At 37.3% G+C, this 20,562-nt stretch overlaps 4 protein-coding genes and 3 pseudogenes across 4 annotated transcripts; 3 read left to right on the forward strand and 4 right to left on the reverse strand.

The window, feature by feature from the left end:
• Positions 1 to 255: 255 nt before the first annotated feature.
• On the forward strand, positions 256 to 2,932 carry LOC120209563 (chloroplastic lipocalin-like). The gene is made up of 5 exons (XM_039208543.1): positions 256 to 412; positions 705 to 825; positions 1,282 to 1,521; positions 2,035 to 2,325; positions 2,565 to 2,932. The coding sequence occupies exons 1-5, from the start codon at positions 327 to 329 to the stop codon at positions 2,841 to 2,843; spliced, it is 1,017 nt and encodes a 338-aa protein (XP_039064474.1). The 5' UTR covers positions 256 to 326; the 3' UTR covers positions 2,844 to 2,932.
• A 916-nt stretch (positions 2,933 to 3,848) lies between these two features.
• On the reverse strand, positions 3,849 to 5,060 carry LOC120209426 (annotated as a pseudogene).
• Positions 5,061 to 5,948: 888 nt separating this feature from the next.
• On the forward strand, positions 5,949 to 6,575 carry LOC120209365 (germin-like protein 9-3). The gene is made up of 2 exons (XM_039208399.1): positions 5,949 to 6,476; positions 6,525 to 6,575. The coding sequence occupies exon 1, from the start codon at positions 5,991 to 5,993 to the stop codon at positions 6,459 to 6,461; it is 471 nt and encodes a 156-aa protein (XP_039064330.1). The 5' UTR covers positions 5,949 to 5,990; the 3' UTR covers positions 6,462 to 6,476; positions 6,525 to 6,575.
• Positions 6,576 to 8,475: 1,900 nt separating this feature from the next.
• On the forward strand, positions 8,476 to 9,529 carry LOC120209572 (BAG family molecular chaperone regulator 5, mitochondrial-like). The gene has a single exon (XM_039208549.1). The coding sequence runs from the start codon at positions 8,514 to 8,516 to the stop codon at positions 9,060 to 9,062; it is 549 nt and encodes a 182-aa protein (XP_039064480.1). The 5' UTR covers positions 8,476 to 8,513; the 3' UTR covers positions 9,063 to 9,529.
• Positions 9,530 to 9,743: 214 nt separating this feature from the next.
• Positions 9,744 to 10,327, reverse strand: LOC120209436 (annotated as a pseudogene).
• Positions 10,328 to 10,571: 244 nt separating this feature from the next.
• On the reverse strand, positions 10,572 to 12,575 carry LOC120209447 (annotated as a pseudogene).
• A 715-nt stretch (positions 12,576 to 13,290) lies between these two features.
• On the reverse strand, positions 13,291 to 14,806 carry LOC120209583 (thiamine thiazole synthase, chloroplastic-like). The gene is made up of 3 exons (XM_039208555.1): positions 14,304 to 14,806; positions 13,717 to 14,205; positions 13,291 to 13,630 (listed from the first exon to the last, which is right to left on the reverse strand). The coding sequence occupies exons 1-3, from the start codon at positions 14,733 to 14,735 to the stop codon at positions 13,469 to 13,471; spliced, it is 1,083 nt and encodes a 360-aa protein (XP_039064486.1). The 5' UTR covers positions 14,736 to 14,806; the 3' UTR covers positions 13,291 to 13,468.
• Between the last annotated feature and the right edge of the window lie 5,756 nt (positions 14,807 to 20,562).

Raw genomic sequence — 20,562 nt, forward strand, 5'->3', positions numbered from 1 at the left:
AAATATGAAATGTCAAAATCGTGTATAAAAAGTTGTATAGTATTTATCATGGGAGCTCATATACGCGAAGTGTTGAGCTTGGAGACTGACCCAACATCACAAATTTCCCATTTACAAATTCACTATCTTTTATTATTGTATGAGGTTAAGTTGTTGACAGTTATTAGCTGTAAAACATTTAAGAAAAAGAACAAAAAAAATAATGTCTTGTCCCAATCTTAAACGTCCTCCTTTTTTCTAGATATTTTCAGAAGTCCCAAACAATGAATCTGAACTAAAAGATTACAGAGAGTTCAACTGAAAGTGCTTTTAGAGAAATCACTGATATGGTGAATGCAATTCAATATCATCAAACTTCACCACTGCTTCTCTTTCAATGTTGTTCATCTCCTCATCCTCCTCATATCCCCAGGTGCCGTCACGATTCACCTTTTTTTGTTTAGATGTTACTAATTTTCTTTTCTGGGTTTCATTCGTTTAGCTTTACTATAGGGTTTTGGCTGAAGTTTTCTGGAGATTGAGAATTCATGAAAGAGAAAAATGGAAGCATGAATAGGGTGTGAAATTGTTGAACATGCTGCTTGTTTTACTTGACATTTTGTCATTAATTAAGAGGGTATTTGTGAACCTTTTAAGCAAGTGATAATAGTTTCACAAATATGGTTTTAATTGCAATTTTGGTAGTGATTGTGTTGCTTTTACAGGGGATTGCTTGGGAAATTGACGTTGAATTGCTCTGTCAAGAGTCCTCCCTTGAGTAAAGTTGTTGCAAGTCATACTGTTTCGGGTCTTGCTTCATTGATATTTCTCTCTCAAACAAGCCAGGTGAAGTGGTTGTGTTTCTTCAATTTCTAGTAGTTTTATCAGTGAATTTCAACTCTAAAACATAGTTTGCAAGTTACTGTTCGATGAATTTACCCAAAGGAGTTTGTCTAATCATTCGTTGCATCTCGGGTATCGGTTTATAAGATTCAGTTCTGTAAGAAAAAGACGTCCCTGAACATGACAACACTATTAAGATTATAAGAAAATTCAGTTTCCACTCAAATCATTTCCCACTATGAAGCTTCAAAGTTGTCAAGTCGGTGTTCAGACAAGTATTTTCCGATCTTCTTCTCGAGCATGAGAGTTTGAATTGTGTCGGGTTTGCAGGGAAAGTTCATGACATCTCATCTCAAACTAACCCTTTCCCTGATTGGAGTAGTGCCAAAGGATACGAAACAATAGCATTGCGGTAGAGATTTCTTTATGTTTTTAAGTTTAACCAACTTTCGTTTGCAGGTTCTTGCAGCTGATTTATCTCATCATCCAAGCATCTGTCAGCTTGCGAGTGCCATGGATAATAAGCCAACTCTTCCACTCGAAGAAGATTCTGGTGAAGGAAATGGGATGCTAATGATGATGAGAGGTATGACAGCAAAGAACTTTGACCCTGTTAGATATTCCGGAAGGTGGTTCGAAGTAGCATCACTAAAACGCGGATTTGCTGGCCAGGGTCAAGAAGACTGCCATTGCACTCAGGTAAACATTACAAGGTAGAAACAAAACTGATTTTGTGACATTTCACTGATTCACTCCCAAATTGAGAAACTCAGAGGATCCCTTGTATGATATATATGTAGATAATATTTCAATCTATGTTGCTCGGACTCTTCATTGGTCTTTAAGTACCCTTGTCCAACACTCGTGCCTGACACATGGATTCGAGGATATGATCTCCAAGGATCTTCCAAACACATGGGAAAGCTTAGAAAAAATTAATCATAGCTATGTCAGATAGATACCCATGTTTGATACTTGTTCAAGTAACATAGGTTCCAATCATCATAGGCTTCTCTAGTTTCACTTTACATATACAGTTCAACGAATAAAACGACGAACCAGAAGTCAAACTAGCTTTTATCAGATCCTGAAACTAGGACTAGTTGCTTATCTCAGATCCATTACTGCTGTAGATTTCATCCTGTCATAACTATTTTTACTCCCAAACTTTGATTGCTAAAATCATACATGTTGTAATCAATCAATTTGCAGGGAGTTTATTCATTCGACATGAAAACACCTGCAATACAGGTCGACACATTTTGTGTTCATGGAGGGCCAGACGGATATATTACCGGGATAAGAGGAAATGTTCAATGCCTTTCACAGGAAGATATTGGGAAGAAAGAAACAGATTTAGAAAAGCAAGAGATGATTAAAGAGAAATGTTACCTTCGTTTTCCTACCTTGCCTTTTATCCCCAAAGAACCTTATGATGTTATTGCTACTGACTACGACAATTACGCCCTTGTTTCAGGAGCGAAAGACACAAGCTTTATCCAGGTAAACGGATAGCATATCTCATTAAGGATCTATGGAGTGTCGTATCTTGATACTTATGTTCAAATCAAATGTGTTAGACACGGATTTTGGATAGTATTACTTTAAGAAAACATATAAGAGGCAAAAGATTGATTTCTTGCTCAATTCATGCAGTAATATACCAGTTGCGTCGGATTTTTAGCCTTAATGTTTCAGATATGTAAAACTATTTCCTTATGAATCTGGTATTGTTGTTTCAGATCTACTCAAGAACACCAAATCCAGGACGCGAATTCATAGATAAGTACAAATCATACCTGGCGAATTTCGGATATGATCCAAGCGAAATCAAGGACACCCCACAAGATTGTGAAGTGATGTCAAACAGTCAGCTAGCTGCTATGATGTCCATGTCCGGGATGCAAAAGGCTTTAACAAACCAATTCCCTGATCTTGAACTAAATTCTCCTCTAGCACTTAACCCTTTTACGAGCGTCTTCGACACTTTGAAGAAGCTACTTGAGCTTTACTTCAAATAGATGTTTCAATTCCTATGAACTCCATTTTATTCTCTGTTTTTACCGTGAAATTTTACAGCACATTTTTCATCGAACTCCATGAATTGTAGATATGTGAACAGCCTTTAATTGAAAACATATTAATTTTAACCCTTTGTTGTTCTCCTTCCAGTAAGGTTAATCACAAGCAGACTCATCAATCTATAAACAAGAACATACCACTGGTAAAGTTATATATCATCATTCGAGACGGTAACAAAAGTTAATCGAATTTATAGGTGAATTTTATACACGAAACACTAACTTTTTCTCTCTATCCAACAGTCTTCATACTAGGTTCATCTCAAGGTTCATATCAGTGATTGAAATAGATATATTCAACTAGGGATTTAAATATCGTTTGTGGTCACGTTTTCAGTCACGTTACGTTTATCGTGATTGTGGACATAACGGATGACATCACGGTAACTGTAGGTGTCGCAGCCGTGAAACTTTTTTAATTTTCGCACAACTTATCCTAAAACATAATAATTATAATTATAATGAGTCATTTTTAATGATTTTTAGAAATGTTTTCTAAGCAAAAATGATATATATAATATAGTTTAACCAAATATAAGATTTTACAAACTCGACAATAATAAGATAATTAATGATGAGTGATGATATTGTGAATACATTATTATTTAAAAGAAATAATATGTATAATATAATTAAATAATATAAAGTAAATAATTTAATTATATTTATTCGGATTCATTTGATTCCATGCTCTTTGTGCTTGTGGAGTACCGAATGTCTCGTGTTTACCTTTCATTTTCACATAATTTCATCAAGCGTCCACTCGACCATATTCTTTGGTGATGCCACTGTGCGACAATAAATTGCGACTGTTATCCCGCGACGGACCGCTATCGACGTGAATCTCACCGCTAAATTCTTCAATATCGATTTCGAATGACGCGGGACTGCGAAATAACAACTGCTATTGCGTTTGCATCCCGCTACTTGAAACCCTGAATCAGATCAAGCCTTTTCCGCAGAAGAACCAAGGATCAACTGTTTTTTTTCCTTCATCGACAGCCCTATCAAGTGCAGTACGTCCATCTGCATCCTTGACATCATACTTAGCTCCAGCTCTCAATAGCTCTTAGATTTTCGGCTTGTCACCTTCCGATGCGGCCAGCATTAGCAAGATGTCTACTGGGTGGATGTTTTGGTTCAAAAGAGCTTCCATCTTATCGTAGGTGCCATCGACAGCAAGCATCCCCATGTAGTTAAAATACTGCAAACAAAATAGCTTAATCAATGGAAGCTTTCTCTGTACTGATGATATAATTATTAACAACCATTCAATAAGTTCATTCATTTTCAATCCTCCATACATGTCTGTAATGATAATATCATCATCAAATCATCTAAAATCATAAAACCAAACATGTTTCCTACACATCAATTAACCAAATCGAAGAAGAACAAGTTGGTTAACAAAGAAAAGGCAGAAGTACAAAAGATTCAAAGAACAACCTGCTCAACATAATCTCTGTCGAAATCATCTCTGCTTTGGCTTCCATAAATTCCAGCACCTTCAGCATCAACACCATTCTTACCAAAAAGCATTGAGTCCTTGAACCATTGGAGGGTCCAATCTTTGAAGGTCTAGACCAAGACAGAGAGTTTTGAGAACCCAGAAACTTGGAACTTAGCTTTGGCAAAGATGGGATGGAATTTGTGGGGTTTGAAGTAAAGGGTATTTGGAAAGTACGCGGGATTGAAGCAATTGATTCTTTTTGTTTCTGGTTCTGTGAGACCAAAGGGAAGTAGATGAAGGAGGTTTCGTTTCCACTTTGCGTTTCTATCCCTTACAAAGATTTCCCCCCTTAATACACTTTTTAGTTTAAAATATAATTTAATATCTAAAGAATTTTTCGCTAAAATTAAGTATCTAACGTTTCTAACCTCATGCAATAATACGGTTATTAAATTTGACTGTTATCTAATACGTTTTAGTCATATAAAATTTTAAAAATTATTTTATTTTAAAAAACTTAATATTATAATTTTAAAACAAGTCAAAAAAATTCCAAAATTTATATTTTTCATCGCGGACCAATCACTGTCGGTCCATGACTGTCACCGTTGATACTATTAAAATCTTCTTCATGACGCGACCAAAACCCAATCCTCACCCACCGTGAAACTACGCTAATCGTCGTGAAAAATACCACCAAGAGTCATCGATTTTCTAGGTTTTTCGTTTCTATTTTTCAACGATTTTGACAATTACAACCGTTCGTACGCTACACGACCGTCACCGTTGAGTTTCTCATCTTGCTTTGAACAAACTCGATCGGTGGTGATCCTTCGCCGTCAAAGATGGGGCGATGGGAGGAGAGGGACGACACGAGGATGATTTTTTTCCTTTTTTAAAATAATATTTTTATTATAAAAAAATAAAAAAAATATGATGGTAAACACTTAAAAATGTAATGAATAAAACGTTAGACATCTATTATTAGAAATAAAAAATAGGTACCAAATCATTTTCTGAAGTATAATCTAGGCACTTTTAGTGTATTAAGGTTATTTTTTTAAATAAGGCTTTACAATGCATCCGGATCCTACCAATAGTGCAAGGAATCATGCCCCTCATTTTCCTAGGAACAAAACTCACTTCAGTCCATCAAATTACAATTTGTGCCAATTTGATCCCTACTTTTTTTTTTGGTTCCATATAAATCTATGAACAAAATTGATCTAATTTTTTTTAAGGCCAGACAGAAAACCCAAGTTACGTTAAATCTATATGTATCAAAATATTGCAAAAATTCTAATTCATTCCTATTGTATATACTTATCATTTCTTCAATAGGATAACAATACCTCTAAATAATAACAGTCCTACCAGGCGTATGTTTATTGATATAAATCTGTAAACGTGTACCTTTAAAGCCTCTAAATGATCATCTCCATCGTAGTTCCATAAAAAAAATGACAGGAAATGTAGACATGCCTCGAGTGTCAAGCAACAATTTTTCCTAGCAATTCTAGTTACCGCCTTCCCTTTCTCAGCCTTAAGTGGAGATCCTGATATTCTCTTTGATTTTTTTGGTGTCACCAGGAACCAATAACACTCTATTGGATGGAAACTTCTTCTCCTATACCGGCATGAGGCCACTCGTTAACTCTCCTCCACCAACAAATTTCACCGTCACGAAAGCAACCATGGCTGAGTTCCCTGCCCTTAATGGCCAGAGTGTTTCCTATGCTGTGTTAGAGTACCCTGCTGGCTCTGTTAACCCTCCTCATACGCATCCTCGTGCCGCCGAGCTTTTGTTCCTCACCTATGGCATACTTGAAGTTGGATTTCTTGACACCACTAACAAGCTGTTTACACGAAGGCTTCAAGCTGGTGACATGTTTGTGTTTCCCAAGGGATTAGTCCATTATCAGTTCAACTGCGCCGAGAACGATTCAGCTATAGCGGTTTCGGCCTTCGGTAGCGCAGCTGCCGGCACTGTCTCGGTTCCTTCTACGGTGTTTGCGACGAACATCGATGATGACGTCTTAGCAAAGTCTTTCAAAACGGATGTTGACACAATTCAGAAGCTCAAAGCAGGGTTCCAACCTAAGGCCTGAGATGGGGGATTCTAATTTCTAAGCTATTAGCAATAATTCCAGCTTTGGGGATTCTAAGATTTGGTTAAATATGTATGTTTGGTCTAATTCTGCTGCAAAGTGGGGATTTATCATGTTGTTTTGTTGTGTTAAAAGAGAGTTGTACCTCATAAAATAACCATTAAGATGTAATAAAGCCATTCAAGGTATTTGTTGCCATAATAAATAGTGTGTTTTCCCCCATAGAATTCTAAGTTCCCCCTAGTCTTGTAGTGAACATAAAGATGTCAGCAGCCTGAAGTGATTGAGGGTGCCATTAAAGGGTGGAAAAATGCCATGCCAGCTTTTACAACCTTGAAAATGGATGGACAATCAGATGCATCACATTAAGAAATGTAAAAGTGAAGAACTTGCTGAAAGCATGAACTTTTTTAATGATATAGCATGGCGAAGAGAAGCAGTGGAAAGGTTTCATATGGAGGCCATTTTCGATGATGCTGAAAGGAGGAAGAACACCGAGAAAATTAAGGTAGAAATAGGTTGGTTTGTTGTACAACGGCTCATTGTAGTATTTGCATTGCAGCTCTTGTATTATTTTCATGAAAGTTCACGTGTCAAAGCAAAGAAAGTACTTACTGTTGAAGGCTATAACATATTATTTTATTAAAATTTTTAATTATTATAAGTTATAAAATAATCATCTGATTATAAAATTTATTTTGTTAAATCTCCCGATTATTAAAAGTTACAAAATAATCATTCGATTATTCATTATGTTTCAAATTCGTCATTTTCTGTTAAAAATTGGAAGTTGTTTAAGTTGGATGCTAAAATGATGATTGAGATATGATAGTAGTTTTAAATTTTGAATCGGATTTTATTATATCATAGTCAGCAAATTAACGTTCAGCTCAGAATATCATTAATTTTTTAATAGAAAATGACGAGGTTGAAATATAATGACTAATCAGTTTATCATTTTCTAACTTTTAATAGTCGAATGACTTAACAAAAACAACACTTTAAAATCAAATGATTATTTTATAACTTTTAATAATTGAGAGATTTTTTTTATAGAAGGTTGCTAGTTTTATTAAAAATAAAAAAATATTTAAAATTACAATGAAGATTTACAAGCATAACTATAAACATATCACATTTTCTTATTATCATTGAGACAAAAACTAGTCATCTAGATCACATAAAGACTAAATAATGAAAAAATTAAAAAACCTAACAAAAAACTCAAACAAAATAAAGATACGAACAAATTTTATTGCATCGGCCGACGAACCACAATAGGAGATGGAGCTACTGAAAGACCATCGACAAATAGCAAATCAGATTCGAGCGACGTGAAAAAATTATCTACGAACGTAAAGCGCGTATCCAAATCAATTCGAGGGTCCAAAGCAGGGAAGATAATCATGATAACAAATAAACATCATCTTAATCAGTCATGACGATGTCAAATTCAACCCTGAGAAAAAAGATAAAGGAAAACAACGGTAAAAAACCGTAAACTAGTAAAAGACAAAAAAACGACTAAGGGATTTTATTTATCAAGAGCGGATGAAACTATATAATAATATCATTTAATAATCGAGAGACTTAAATACGAATATTTTACCCTAATTTATAAGCATAAAAAATAAAAATAAAATTGTCACGAAATTTACAATAAATTTAATTAAAAATAATTCTATATTAGATCTTTATAACATATTTTAATTAATTAAATAATAACAGTATAGATGTAATTATAAAGAAAACGAAGCGGTCAAATAGAAGAATCTATAATTATCTAGAAGGACCAAAACCTGGTCTGCTCATCACCAGAAAATATCTCGTCGGCTTATTCCACAAACTGAAAAAGAAATCTACAGAATGTTCCAGCAACTTCCGGATCCCACCTTTTTCCTTGTGGAATTGGATCCTAGAATCCACCATGTTCCCCTTTATATATCCGTTCTGACTCTGGTTTTTACACCCAGCAAGTACAAACCAATAGCAGAGAGCTGATCAAGAAGGTTTATCAAAGAATTTGTCTGTTAATTCCATTCAAAGACAGTAATGGACTTCCCCTTATTCCAAAATCCATGGGATGCGTCGTCTAACGGCCGTATCGTGAGAAGCTTTAGAGGGATCCCAGTTCAGGTCAAGCCCGAAGCCTGGCCGCCTCGGTCTTTCAAGCCCAAGACGGTTTCGATCCCCGTCCGCTTCGTCGGTTCGGAGCTGTCCAGATCCAAGTCGGCAATCAATATCCAGAAGGTGCTTAGGGGATTCCTGGTGAGAAAGAGCGTGAAGAAGATCATGGCAATAAGGGAACAAGTGAATGAAATGGAGCGTAGTGTTTCCAAGACGGAGACAGTGGAATTGATTCGGAAAGATTCGAAGGAGAGGTTGAGAGTGAACGAGAATCTGATGAGATTGCTTCTTAAGTTGGATTCCGTTAGAGGAGTGGATTCGTGCGTAAGGGATTTAAGGAAATCCGTTATTAAAAAAGCGATCGCGTTGCAAGAGATCGTTGACGCCATTATTTCCGATGACCACTCCGTGGATTCCAGCAGTGCTGAAGCAGCTGACCAAAACCAAGGTATTATCGATTCTTCCGGTGATTGAAATCGAACTCGAGAGTTGGAAAATCTGCCTAATTTGAGTGAATCGGGAGCAACTGTTGCTGCTGCAAATCAAGAGAATGAACCGGAGACTCTTGAAACGTGTCGAAATGAGAGCCAAAGCGATTCGTCTGCCGATCAAGAGAATGCAGTTGAAGAAGAGGGAACATGGAAGCCTGATAATGAGAAGGAAGGGAAGGGGATGAATATTGTTGGCAAGGAAGAAAGCGAGAGAAAGCAGATGTTAGAGAAGATACAGGAGGACAATAAGAAGATGACGAGGTTTATGGAGGCGGTGTGGGAGAGGTCCGAGTTGCAGACTCGGATGTTGAGGGCTTTGGCTCAGAGGGTGGGGCACCTGGAGAAAGCATACATGTGTGACAAATTGAGGAGAAAGAAGAGGAGAAACAATGATAAATGTGGAGGGAAGAGATAGGTTTATGACTTGGATCCTCCATTTTTTTTATTTCTTTTATGGTTTGTTGTTTTTGACAATCCTGTATGTTTGCTTCCAAGTTCCAATTATGATGAGAAATTGAATTGTTTGCTTCAAATTGATATAGTTCCAACCATTACATGATTACTACATTTGGTTTTTCTGCAATTCATCTCTTCCCTACAGAAATCCATCAAATAAAGATGAGGATTATTAGCATGGTGGCAGAATAGGGTTCAACTTTTTGGCCTAGGCTCCAAGACCTTTCTTGATCTTCTTAATAGTAGGAACATTAGTTTCAAACCCTTTAGCAAGGATGTTATCATCGATGCCGGTGGCAAAAACGGTGGACGGTACCAAAACGAAGGCTGAGACATCCATGGCTGGGGTATCGGAGCTCGGATTATACTGGTAATGCAGAAGTCCTTTCGGGAACACAAACATGACAAGAAACTCAGTGTTTGGCTGTAAAGTTTTCCGGTAGTGTCGTTGAAATGGACTTTGAGAATTCCATCGACGACGATGAGGAGCTCGGCAGCACAAGGATGGATGTGAGGCGGATTGAGGGTGCCTACTGAGTACTCCAGAGTGGCAAAGGAGACACTGGTGCCATTAAGGGCCGGAAACACGGCCATGTTAGCTTTGGTAGCCTTTAAATCGGGTGGATTAGCAGCATCAAATGTCCCACGAAGTGTCCAATAATTAAAGAAATTTCCATCGAGGGTGGGTGAGATTTTAGGGCCGATGAAGTCCGATATGATATCAGGATCACCTGCACACACCATTGCTGCTAACAAAAGGAAACAGATCAACTTGCATAAAATCGATGCCATTTTCGCTTGCAAACGAAATTGGAACTCGGTGCATTTGTAGAGTTGGAACATTTTAATTTCCATTGGCCGATGCTGTTATTTCTTTGCCAGAATAATCTGAAATAATTTCTACATCAAATATGCATATGTTTCTAAACCTATATGTAAACATCAGGAGTTTAGGTTGCTTCACACGGCCGAGTTTCATTCATGAACAATCAAAATTTCCAGGTAAAAAAGATGAATGATTTTGATGTTTGGGGTGGGGTAGATTGTTCAAAAATCAAAGATAACAATCATATAAATCTCTCAAAAATTTAATACACTACAAACCAACAAAAACAAAAACAAAAGCCAAATATCAGCAATTGAAACGGTTTAGCAACAGAGTGGTGATAGATATGAAGATGAAAGCAGTAATGGAAACTCAGTGCGGCGGTGACCGGAGCTCGGAAACCTATCCGGAAGTAAACATTCTTCGCCATTGAAATACACCTTCGAAGGGAACCCATAGCCTTCTCGAACTGCTATATTGGGTGTGTTTTCTTCGTGAATGAAATCTCAGATTGTTGTTTCCCGGGGATTCTCGGATCATCTGGTGTAGTCCCATTTTTCTCTGCCAACAAGAACTCCAAGCCCTTCAAGCCATGGAAGAAGATTGTGTTAACGTTTTTCAACATTTTGGTTCCGTTAAACGAATACGCTCCATCGAAACCTCGGTACGCTATATCCTATTCGACGGCGACGTACCAGGCGATGAACGGAAGGTGTCCCCAATTGAAAAGAGTCATCCTCGCCGTCCATTTGTCCTTGTCATCGGAGTTGAGATGCCAGTTTATACTGACCCCGCAGTTGTCTGGACAGGGCAACTTACGAGGGACCTTTTTGTTTTTTATTTCCGCGAATTCTCGAGCTTTCTCCGTACGATTTTCCGCAGGGAGAAGGAGAGCGTTCGGCGGGATAAGCAACGCCGGCCTGTCGGTATTGCATTTATGGGCGTCGGTGTAGACCTCGTCGCATCCGCAAGAGCACGTGGGGCAGGGAATGGCGGTATCGCTGTAAAAAGCTGTGAACGAAACGCAACACTTGGATTTGTCCGGATCCGGTTTCGTAATGTTGCAGACGACTTGCCAACTCGCGACTGCGAATACCTTCGCTTCGAGACCCGACGGTTCGGAGAATTCCGACGGGTTTACTCTAACCGGAGCTCCACGTTTGTAACCAGCGCTAAGATACCCCGTAATGTTCCAGTTTTGCGGCGGATGCAACACTGTCTTCGAAACATCCGGGGGCAATTTATAGACTCTTAATTGAAGGACAGCTCGAGCTTTGTTTTCGTCCATCCATGGCGGAAAAAGAGTCACGTTTTTACAGCAATAAGGGATCTTACCAACCCTGGAATCGTTTGCCTTCCTAAGAGGTAAGTCGGTAATCGTCGGAGTTTTATCGCAGTTCATGACTTGAGAGAAATCGAAGCTTTCGAGGTATTTAGCGGCAGAGCCGTGAATGCACTCAGAGTGATCGATTCGGGGAGTGTAGGCTCCTTTCATGGAGTAAATGAACTCGCCTCTCATCCATTCCCATGTCAGGTTCCATCGATCGCGTTTGCCGATGGGACTGTTGTTGTCCATCGTCACTTGTACCCGGTAGTTACCTTGGTATGATTTCAGTACATCGTACATGAAGGTGAGATCTCCGTTTGGCTTAGGCATGTACTCGCTCGTCATACTCCTGCCTTCCAATTTCGGCTCCTTCTTGCACCATGCGTGCATGTAGGTTTCTATAGGGAAATAAAGGGGGTTAAAATAAGGGCGTTTTTTTCAAAAAAAAAAATTATCGGTGACCAGTATATTTATAGAAAGAGTATTTGAGAGAATATGGTATAGCATCACGTGTAAGATAAACAACTATAGCGCGCACGTATAATCCATGTCAGTGTATAGCGTGGTACAGGGAGCGCGCTATACTCCACGTGGCGCCAAATCAGCATATAGGGCGAGATAGGAATCGCGCTTTACTGCTACGGGTGTTATATCGAAAAATATAATCTGACCGATATTAGATCGGTAAATATATCGGTCACCGGTGATTTTTCGATAAAAAAGCCTAAAATAAGAGCAACAAATAAAAAATATTAGCTAAGAGATGTCTTCCACACACCGTTACAATTGTCCATTCCCGGTAGCGGCGCCGGACCAGGAGCCTTTTTCTCCTCATTGGCATAGACACCGTCATCTCGAGAAGCGCCATTACAGACTTGAGTTCTCATACCGATCAAGATTAGTGCAAGAAATAACAGGTTCATGCATGGTTTTCCTATCTTCATTTTCCCCCTCCAATCCCTTTATTATTAGTACTATTATTCTGTTGGCCAATGCTGAAGAGCCTAGAGAGCGGAGGAGGAGAACAGGGGAGAGAAGTTAGCCGCGCGGTCACCACGCGACGGAGGGAGAAGAGAGGCGCCTAGGCTGTGAAAGAATTGTGAGTGAAACTCTACGAGATAACAAGGTTACGAAGAAGAAGAAAGAACACGAGGGATATTAAGTAAAACTAAATTCTCTGCCTCTAGTTTTCTGCTGTTTTTAGATTGCTCGTCTAAAGATTCTCAATGGCCAACAAATTCCTTGTTTTTCTCACAGATAAATGGCTTAGATTATTCTTTGATTTGTGGATGCCTGTAATGGCGGTTGAAGCAAACCATATATCATATAGTATGTTCCAAGTTTTAACTTGGTTTATTTTACGAGCAACATCATTTATATTTATCACAGAGATAATCCTTCTAATTTAATTTGTTTTATTCATAATTTAACAATACCCCAGCTTTCCCAGACTGATTGATGAATGTACTTGGTATATAGATATTTGGACGTTGGAACCTATTCTGATTTTTTAATTCTGAGGCTGTTCATGGTGTTCTGCAGCAATGGTGGCTTAAGGGAGATTCGGCGCTGGTTATGCAAACATATCGAAGACAGAGTAGAAGAGAAAGCAAGCAGTACTTCATTCAAAGGCATGCAACAACAAGGAAACTACATGCTAAGCTTTTTTAGCTATCAAGTTATACTGGAGATTATTCCATTTCCTGCCATTATTCAAATCCCTCATCTCCATAGCAACTTAGAAACTACGATCACAGCCATCGGTATCGATATTACGAGACTAAGCGTCGACAGTGTCGGCAGAATCGGCAGCGGCCAAGATCAGCTCCGGGTGAATGCTTCCCACATATGTTCCATCAAGTGCATTAGGCAATCCTAATGCCTTGAGAGCCAGATGAGCTGCCTTTTGTCCTGATATCATCATTGCTCCGAATGTTGGCCCCTGTAGAAATCAACACTGTGCGTCACTAATGGACCTAAAAAGCATCAATGATTGTTGTGCAAGTGAAAAGGGGGAAGGAATTTTACCATCCTTGGAGATCCGTCAATCTCTGCAACTTCCATCCCTGTAACAATCATCCCGGGCACGATTTCCCTAGTCAGCCTCACGATGGCGTCCTCCGCCGTGTTCATATCTAGTGCCTTCATCCCCGGCACGCTGTCGATCATTCCGATACTCTTCAACCTCTTGACCCCGGTGGCGCCGAACGGTCCATCGTGTCCACAAGAGCTCACCACCACCTTGGCCTCCATCACATTGGGGTCCATGCAGGACTGTGTGTCATGGTTCATAGACACCAGGGCCCAGTTCGTCACAACGCCACCGACTCTCCCTTCCTTCACTATCAGATCCTCCGCCGCCACCGCGTTGAACAGCTTCACGTTGGGGCGGGCCAAGAGCTTGCTCATGATCGTTGACGTGAAAAGGGCTGCATGTTTGATCACAACGTAGTCGTCTTGTTCGTCGTACTCGATCTCGAGTTCATCGAGGAAGCGATGAGCCGGTTTCCTCACGACCTGAATAAACACGAGTTTTAGACAATTTCACGGCCTTAAAAATCACAACTTTAGTTCAAATATCGCAGATTTAAGTTCAAAACAGAAGATAATTTTACCATGGCAGAGAAAAGCTGTCCACCGAGCCAGGCGCCGCCACCGGGGCTAACAGATTGCTCGATGATAGCGACCTTCACGGACGGGTTCTTGCTGAGCTCGTAGGCGCAAGAGAGCCCGGCGGATCCGGCACCGACGACCACCACGTCCGTATCGGCGTAGGTGATCATGTCCGTCATGTACCTACGCGTCATCTCGCGAGACACGATGGACTCCTTGATGGGGTTGAACCTGAAATTGTTCAGATCGTACGGTGGTGGCGATGTCGCCGACATGGATACCGATGCGTTGCATGGGGAAGATTTTGCTCTGGGGTGAAATGAAAAGGCCTTCATTGGAACTCCATGGAAGGAAGACTCGAACAGAACATTGTTCCCGGAGAGTTTAGAAGACGGGAGAGATGAAGTGAGAGTTGTAGCCATGGAGGAAGCCATCGATAGAGAAAGAAACAAGAGGAGAACGCTTTTTTTTTTATGTTCCTTTGAAACTCAAAACAGATTACAACGCAGACAAGAAGCCAAGAGAGTGACAAAATATATAACAGAGCAAGGAGAGTGAAGAAATATCTGACGGGACACGTGGCAAAAGGATAGGGTTTGAAGGTTCTAGAATCGTTTGGATTTTTATATATGGAATTAACCGGATATTTTTACATTTACATAATACAATGCAAGCACAATGGTACAAATATTCCATATTTAATTTTTTTTAATAAATAATATTTTATTTTATTTTTATTACCCATATTATTTTGATAAATTTTAATACAATTTATAAGTTGATTTTTTTTAAGTTTTGGTTAATTATGATGCATATGAGCCATGCCACATTCAATGAAATCAAATATGATCAAGAAAGATGGTGCATTTGGATTCAGCCAAATTGATGGCTAATGGCACTCCCACCCCACTCTCTCTTTTATGTCATTGTCAAATGACTCAAAAGAGGCTTATGTGAAGAGCTTTTTGGTGATATTTTTTCATCAAAAAACTATTTAACTTTTGGTACGTCATTCATTTATCATTTTGTGAATTTGAGTTCTACTTTATTATAAAATATCTTGGATTTTCCATGGGAAATTGTACGTTTTTTGAAAAATAATAATAAAAAATTGTAGAATTCAAATTACCAAAATGGTATGACAAGTGGCTGTTGTCTGTAGCTACTATATGAGAAATTAAAAATTGTATGGGATTCCTTGATTGGAAATTGAGCAATTCATTCACAGGTGAAGATAAAGCAGGTTCATAAATGGACAGAAATGCAAGGCCATTAAAGGTAATTTGTGGAGCACTAAGGTTACAAATTCAAACATTTTAAATCTCATTTGGGTTAATTTAGTTATTCATTTATAAGGACAGAAAAAAAGTCATTATAGGCGGGCTTAATTATAAAATAATTGTTTAAATTATATCTTTCTTCGAATAAGCATCTAAATTGTTTAAATTGTTTAGGTATTTAACTTTACAAATGTTATCATTTTAGGTGTTTGAGTCATAATTATCATTAATTTTCTCTGTTAAGTAACACATGTCATATTCTAGTAATTTTAATTTTTTCAATAAATAAAAATATTATTATATTTATTAAAAACTCTAACTTTTCTTAAATTACAAAAAAAAACTCAAATACCTAAAAATTCTAAATCTCTAATCCTAACTCGCTATCGCCACACTTTTCGGTCATGACCACCGCCACTGACGTAATATATGTCATCTTCCTAGTCATATGTCGTCGTATTTGTTGTTGATTGATTGTTGGGATCACATGGGATCATGGTTTTTAGCCTAGGATTCGCAGGGTATAAAACATCGAATATCATTCAATTGGTCGTAATTTCATAGGGTTATTGATCGTCGGGAGAGGTAAGGTTGGGTAGAGCTTTATTGACGATAAAGGGTGACGGGCAATGTGGATTTAGGAGTTGAAATGGGGATTTTCAAAGTTTTGAGGCTATTTTCAAAATCTGTTTTTTTAAATATAATTTTAATTTTTAATTTTTAAATAATCTTTTTAAACTTATCAGAATGTGACATGGGTCACTTAACTGTAGATTTTAACGGCGTTTACGACCCAAGTATCTAAAATTGTAACATTTGCAACGTTAGGCACCTAGATGATTTAAAAAAAAGTTCAAACACCCATTTGAGAAAATATGGTATAGTTTAGACAATTATTTTATAATTAAGCCTCGTAGGTAATTAGAGGAACACTTAAAGTTACAAATTCAAATATTTTATGTTTAATAGTTCGCTGAGACCTTCAATTTCTAAAAATAATCAATCCATACCCTAGATTTTTTTTTCTTGTAATTAAATCTTTAAACTCAAAAAATTAATCAATATCATAACATTTTAATCTGATTCAATCCGAAATTCAGAAGATTAAAATATTACACGAAATCACCAAAGTGACTAACCAATTTTTTAAAATCAATACTCATAATCTTCATTTAAAAATCAATAGTTCAAAACAATCATAAATCGAAGCTCCGTAACACATAGCTTATATCAAATAATATAACTAAAAGTTTAGAAATCCCAATACATAAGTAAGGGTCCTATACATAAGTAAGGGTCCTATGAATACGCATGCCCACTACAGTAACCAACCAGTACTCTATAAGGAGCGCTGGAAATCCTACTATGACAATGCTCCTCGAACAACTCAATATACTAACTTGTGAATGGAAACATCCGAATGATTAGCTTACAAAGCCCAGTAATGTAATCACTAATCTAGAGCAACATATGAATCTTATTAACATAAGCATGCTAGAAGACATGGTAATAAGCAGTAGGTATATGCATGATCCTAATCAAGTTCTATCTACTTAATGTTCAATAGTTCTACATCTTTAGTGTAAGTCTCACGCTTCCCTTAGTCACTGTTAAGGGCCTCGTCATGAGTAAATGTATATTAGGTCTCTAACATCAGTATCATCTTACTAAGCATTATCATACAACACACAATGATAGTACCTGATATCACAAAGACGTCGGGTACAATTACACAAATAAGGGTATGCATCATGGTGTAGTTGAAGGGTCACTTAGCATCTCGAGATTCACCCCTATATCCTACCCAAGGTACCCTAGATAAGACATGAGTTGCATAGCATTAGAATCTTTATCTAGAAAGGCTCTTATTGCCCAGTACCTAGGATACCTCTGGAGTCACATAGCATCAGAGTTTATGTTCTGCTAGTCTATTCCTTTAAAGTACTCGAAACGTGTCTAGGTCACATAGCATTAGTACAACGTTTAACTAGAGTTTGAAGTGCCATCGCACTGACTTGGATATGTTCGGATATTTTATACACACAAGACGATCGTCGTACTGCTAAAGTAACTAGAGTGTCTTTGTTGTTTCTCGCGTGTCACACAAAGACTAGTTTTATGGGATCTTACCTCATAAGGTTCTTATGACTATGACACATGTATCATTATTATCTCATCTTTATTACCAAGCTATGCTAAAGAGCTAAACGTCTCAACAGTCACATCAACTAATGTCTTAAGGGCAATCGAAGTAGCTTAACTACTCACTGTCAAACTTATCAAATTTAGGTGAGGTCATCTCCTCACTCCATACTAACTCACTCATTCTCTCATCTAGAATGTTATGCATAGGTTCATTAGTATTGTAGTGTTTCATGCCCTTAAGGCAGATGATATTCGTCACTACCCACTTGGCATTATTACTAGTCCAATATTCAGTTCATGGTTGGTTCATTAACAACGATTCTCTAGCCATTCTCATCATACTTCTTCATCAGTTCACTCTTAAATTGGATGTTCACGTAGTACTCAATTTCCTCTATCGTGCTGTTAACGTCATTTATCGTCTCACTCACTGGTACATCTTTAGAACAATCATTCGTTCATGATTACTCAATACGTGTTCAATTGAAGATACTTAGAAGTATTACGTCTAGTATGGTTACTTCAGTCGTAACCCACTTCTAAGCATTTTTCTAGGCACCTTTTATCATTTAAGTCCTTCACGGACTAAGTCTGACAATTATGTGTCATCCTTAACTCTTACGAGCCTTGACGAAGTCAAATTTAACCATCCAAAATGAGTACTATTGATACCCTACATGTAGTATCGATACTCCTAGGTCAAGTATCGATACATCTTTGAGTATCAGTACAAAAAATGACTGCTGGATTGCAAAAATTACTCCAATATCATTACTATTACCCTTAGTATTGATACCAGGGCTACAATATCGATACTTCTCCTTAGAGTATCGATACTCCATATATAAAACGTCTAGAAATCATCTAAGTTCATATAGTATCGGTACCCTAACCTAGAAAACCTAAAAATAGACTTGGAAACCCCTTAAAAATCTTCCTAAACACTCTATGTTGGCCCCAAATCAACTTCTAAAGCTTCAATGAGTTATTTAGAGCTATTTAACACTTTAAAAATACAAGTTGTACACCAAAAATGCCATTTAATGCAAGAATCAAATAAAATCCTCAAATATGATTAAATTCTCAAATCTCTAACCATAAATCATATGTAGGAAATTCATAACACAACAAATGATTAGAAATACATTACCTTAGCTAGGGAATCCAAAATGAAGATCATTTATTCAACCACATTTGTTTCCTTATTTTTCACTTGAATTTGAGCACTCAACCCCCACATTTGTTGCTGAATGATTTAAAGACAAATTTAAAGTTCAAAAGAAGTTTAAAAAGGCTCAAGAAACTTACCATTAGTTGGAGCACTTAGAGGGGAAAAAGGAGAAGAAAAAATGAGAAGAAGCATAATGAAGAGAAGAATATGAAGGATGATATAAAACCCTCAACTTTTCACAAATGAGAGAATCACACTTTTGGTCCTTCACATTTTCTTATATCCAAAACTCCCATTTTTTATAATCTTTTTTAGCCCAATTAGACTCTCGATCAGCCCAATGATTTTAATAACTACTCCATGAGATCCACAGAACTTTCGGGTAAATCCGAAACTACTGACTTGAAATTTGAGGTGTTACAATAAGATCCTTTGATTGACGAAAAATAATATTGATCGTTATTGTAATGACGTGATAATTCATACATAAATAATGATGTGATAGAAAAATTTATTCAATTTATCTAAAGATTTGAGGGCCTTATGAATCATTCAATAAATATCTTAAATATGAGTTGGATTAATTTTGGTATTCATTATTAAGGACATAAAAACAAAGTCATTAAAAGTAATTTGAGGAGCACTTGAAAGTATATATAAGGAGGTATATTTAAGATTAAATTTGATATTTAACATAAATTAAAATAACAACTTTAATTAGTATATCATAGAAATTCATTATCTCTTTCGAATGAGATGTTTTACGAATTGATATAGGAGTGATAAGCGAACCAAATAATATGACAGGTTGTTTCATTACATAATTCTAATTACACCGGTAAACAACCTTTTTCCAAAATGGAACAATCATCTCACCCAAAGTTCCAGAAGAAAAAGGGTCACATCTAACGCCATCTCCTCCTTATTCTCATGAAATCGCACCACCATTTCCATCAAGATTATTAAAGCGTGATAAAAGAGAAGAAAGATAGATCTTAGAGGTGTTCCAAAAAGTTCAAGTTAACATATCTCTTCTTGAAGTAATTCGACAAGTACCGAGGTATGCTCGATTTTTAAAGGAGCTTTACAATACAAAGAGGAAATTAATGGGGCACGAAAAGGTAAATTTGGGAGAAATGTTTCTGCAAATTTTCAACGAAAGCTCCCACCAAAGATGAAGGATCAAGGTATGTTAGTCAAACATTGTAAAATATGTATTTTTAAAATTAAACGTGCAATGTGTGACTTAGGAGCTTCAGTCAACGTTATGTCATTTTCTATTTATAAAATGATTACTAACGAGCCTTTGAAGGAAACGGGAGTAACCATACAGTTGACTGATCGGTCCGTGATCTATCCAGTGGGAATGATGGAAAATGTCTTCGTGAAGGTCGATGTATTATTTTTCCTATGGATTTCTATATCATTGACATAGAACATGATTGGTCGGATACCTATTCTGAAGTACACTTAGGCCGACCCTTCTTAAGCACCGCACATACAAAGATCGATGTTAGAAGTGGTATACTGACAATGGAATTTAATGGTGAGATCGTTGAATTTGATGTTTACAAACAATGAAATACCCAGATCGTGTCGAAAGAATTAATTATGTTGATGTTATAGATCTTTTAATTGATGAATATATTGAATCTAATTTTTCTT

This window comes from Hibiscus syriacus, unplaced genomic scaffold, assembly GCF_006381635.1.
Source record: "Hibiscus syriacus cultivar Baekdansim isolate YM2019G1 unplaced genomic scaffold, ASM638163v2 tig00000656_pilon, whole genome shotgun sequence".
In the NCBI taxonomy this organism is placed as follows: Eukaryota; Viridiplantae; Streptophyta; class Magnoliopsida; order Malvales; family Malvaceae; genus Hibiscus; species Hibiscus syriacus.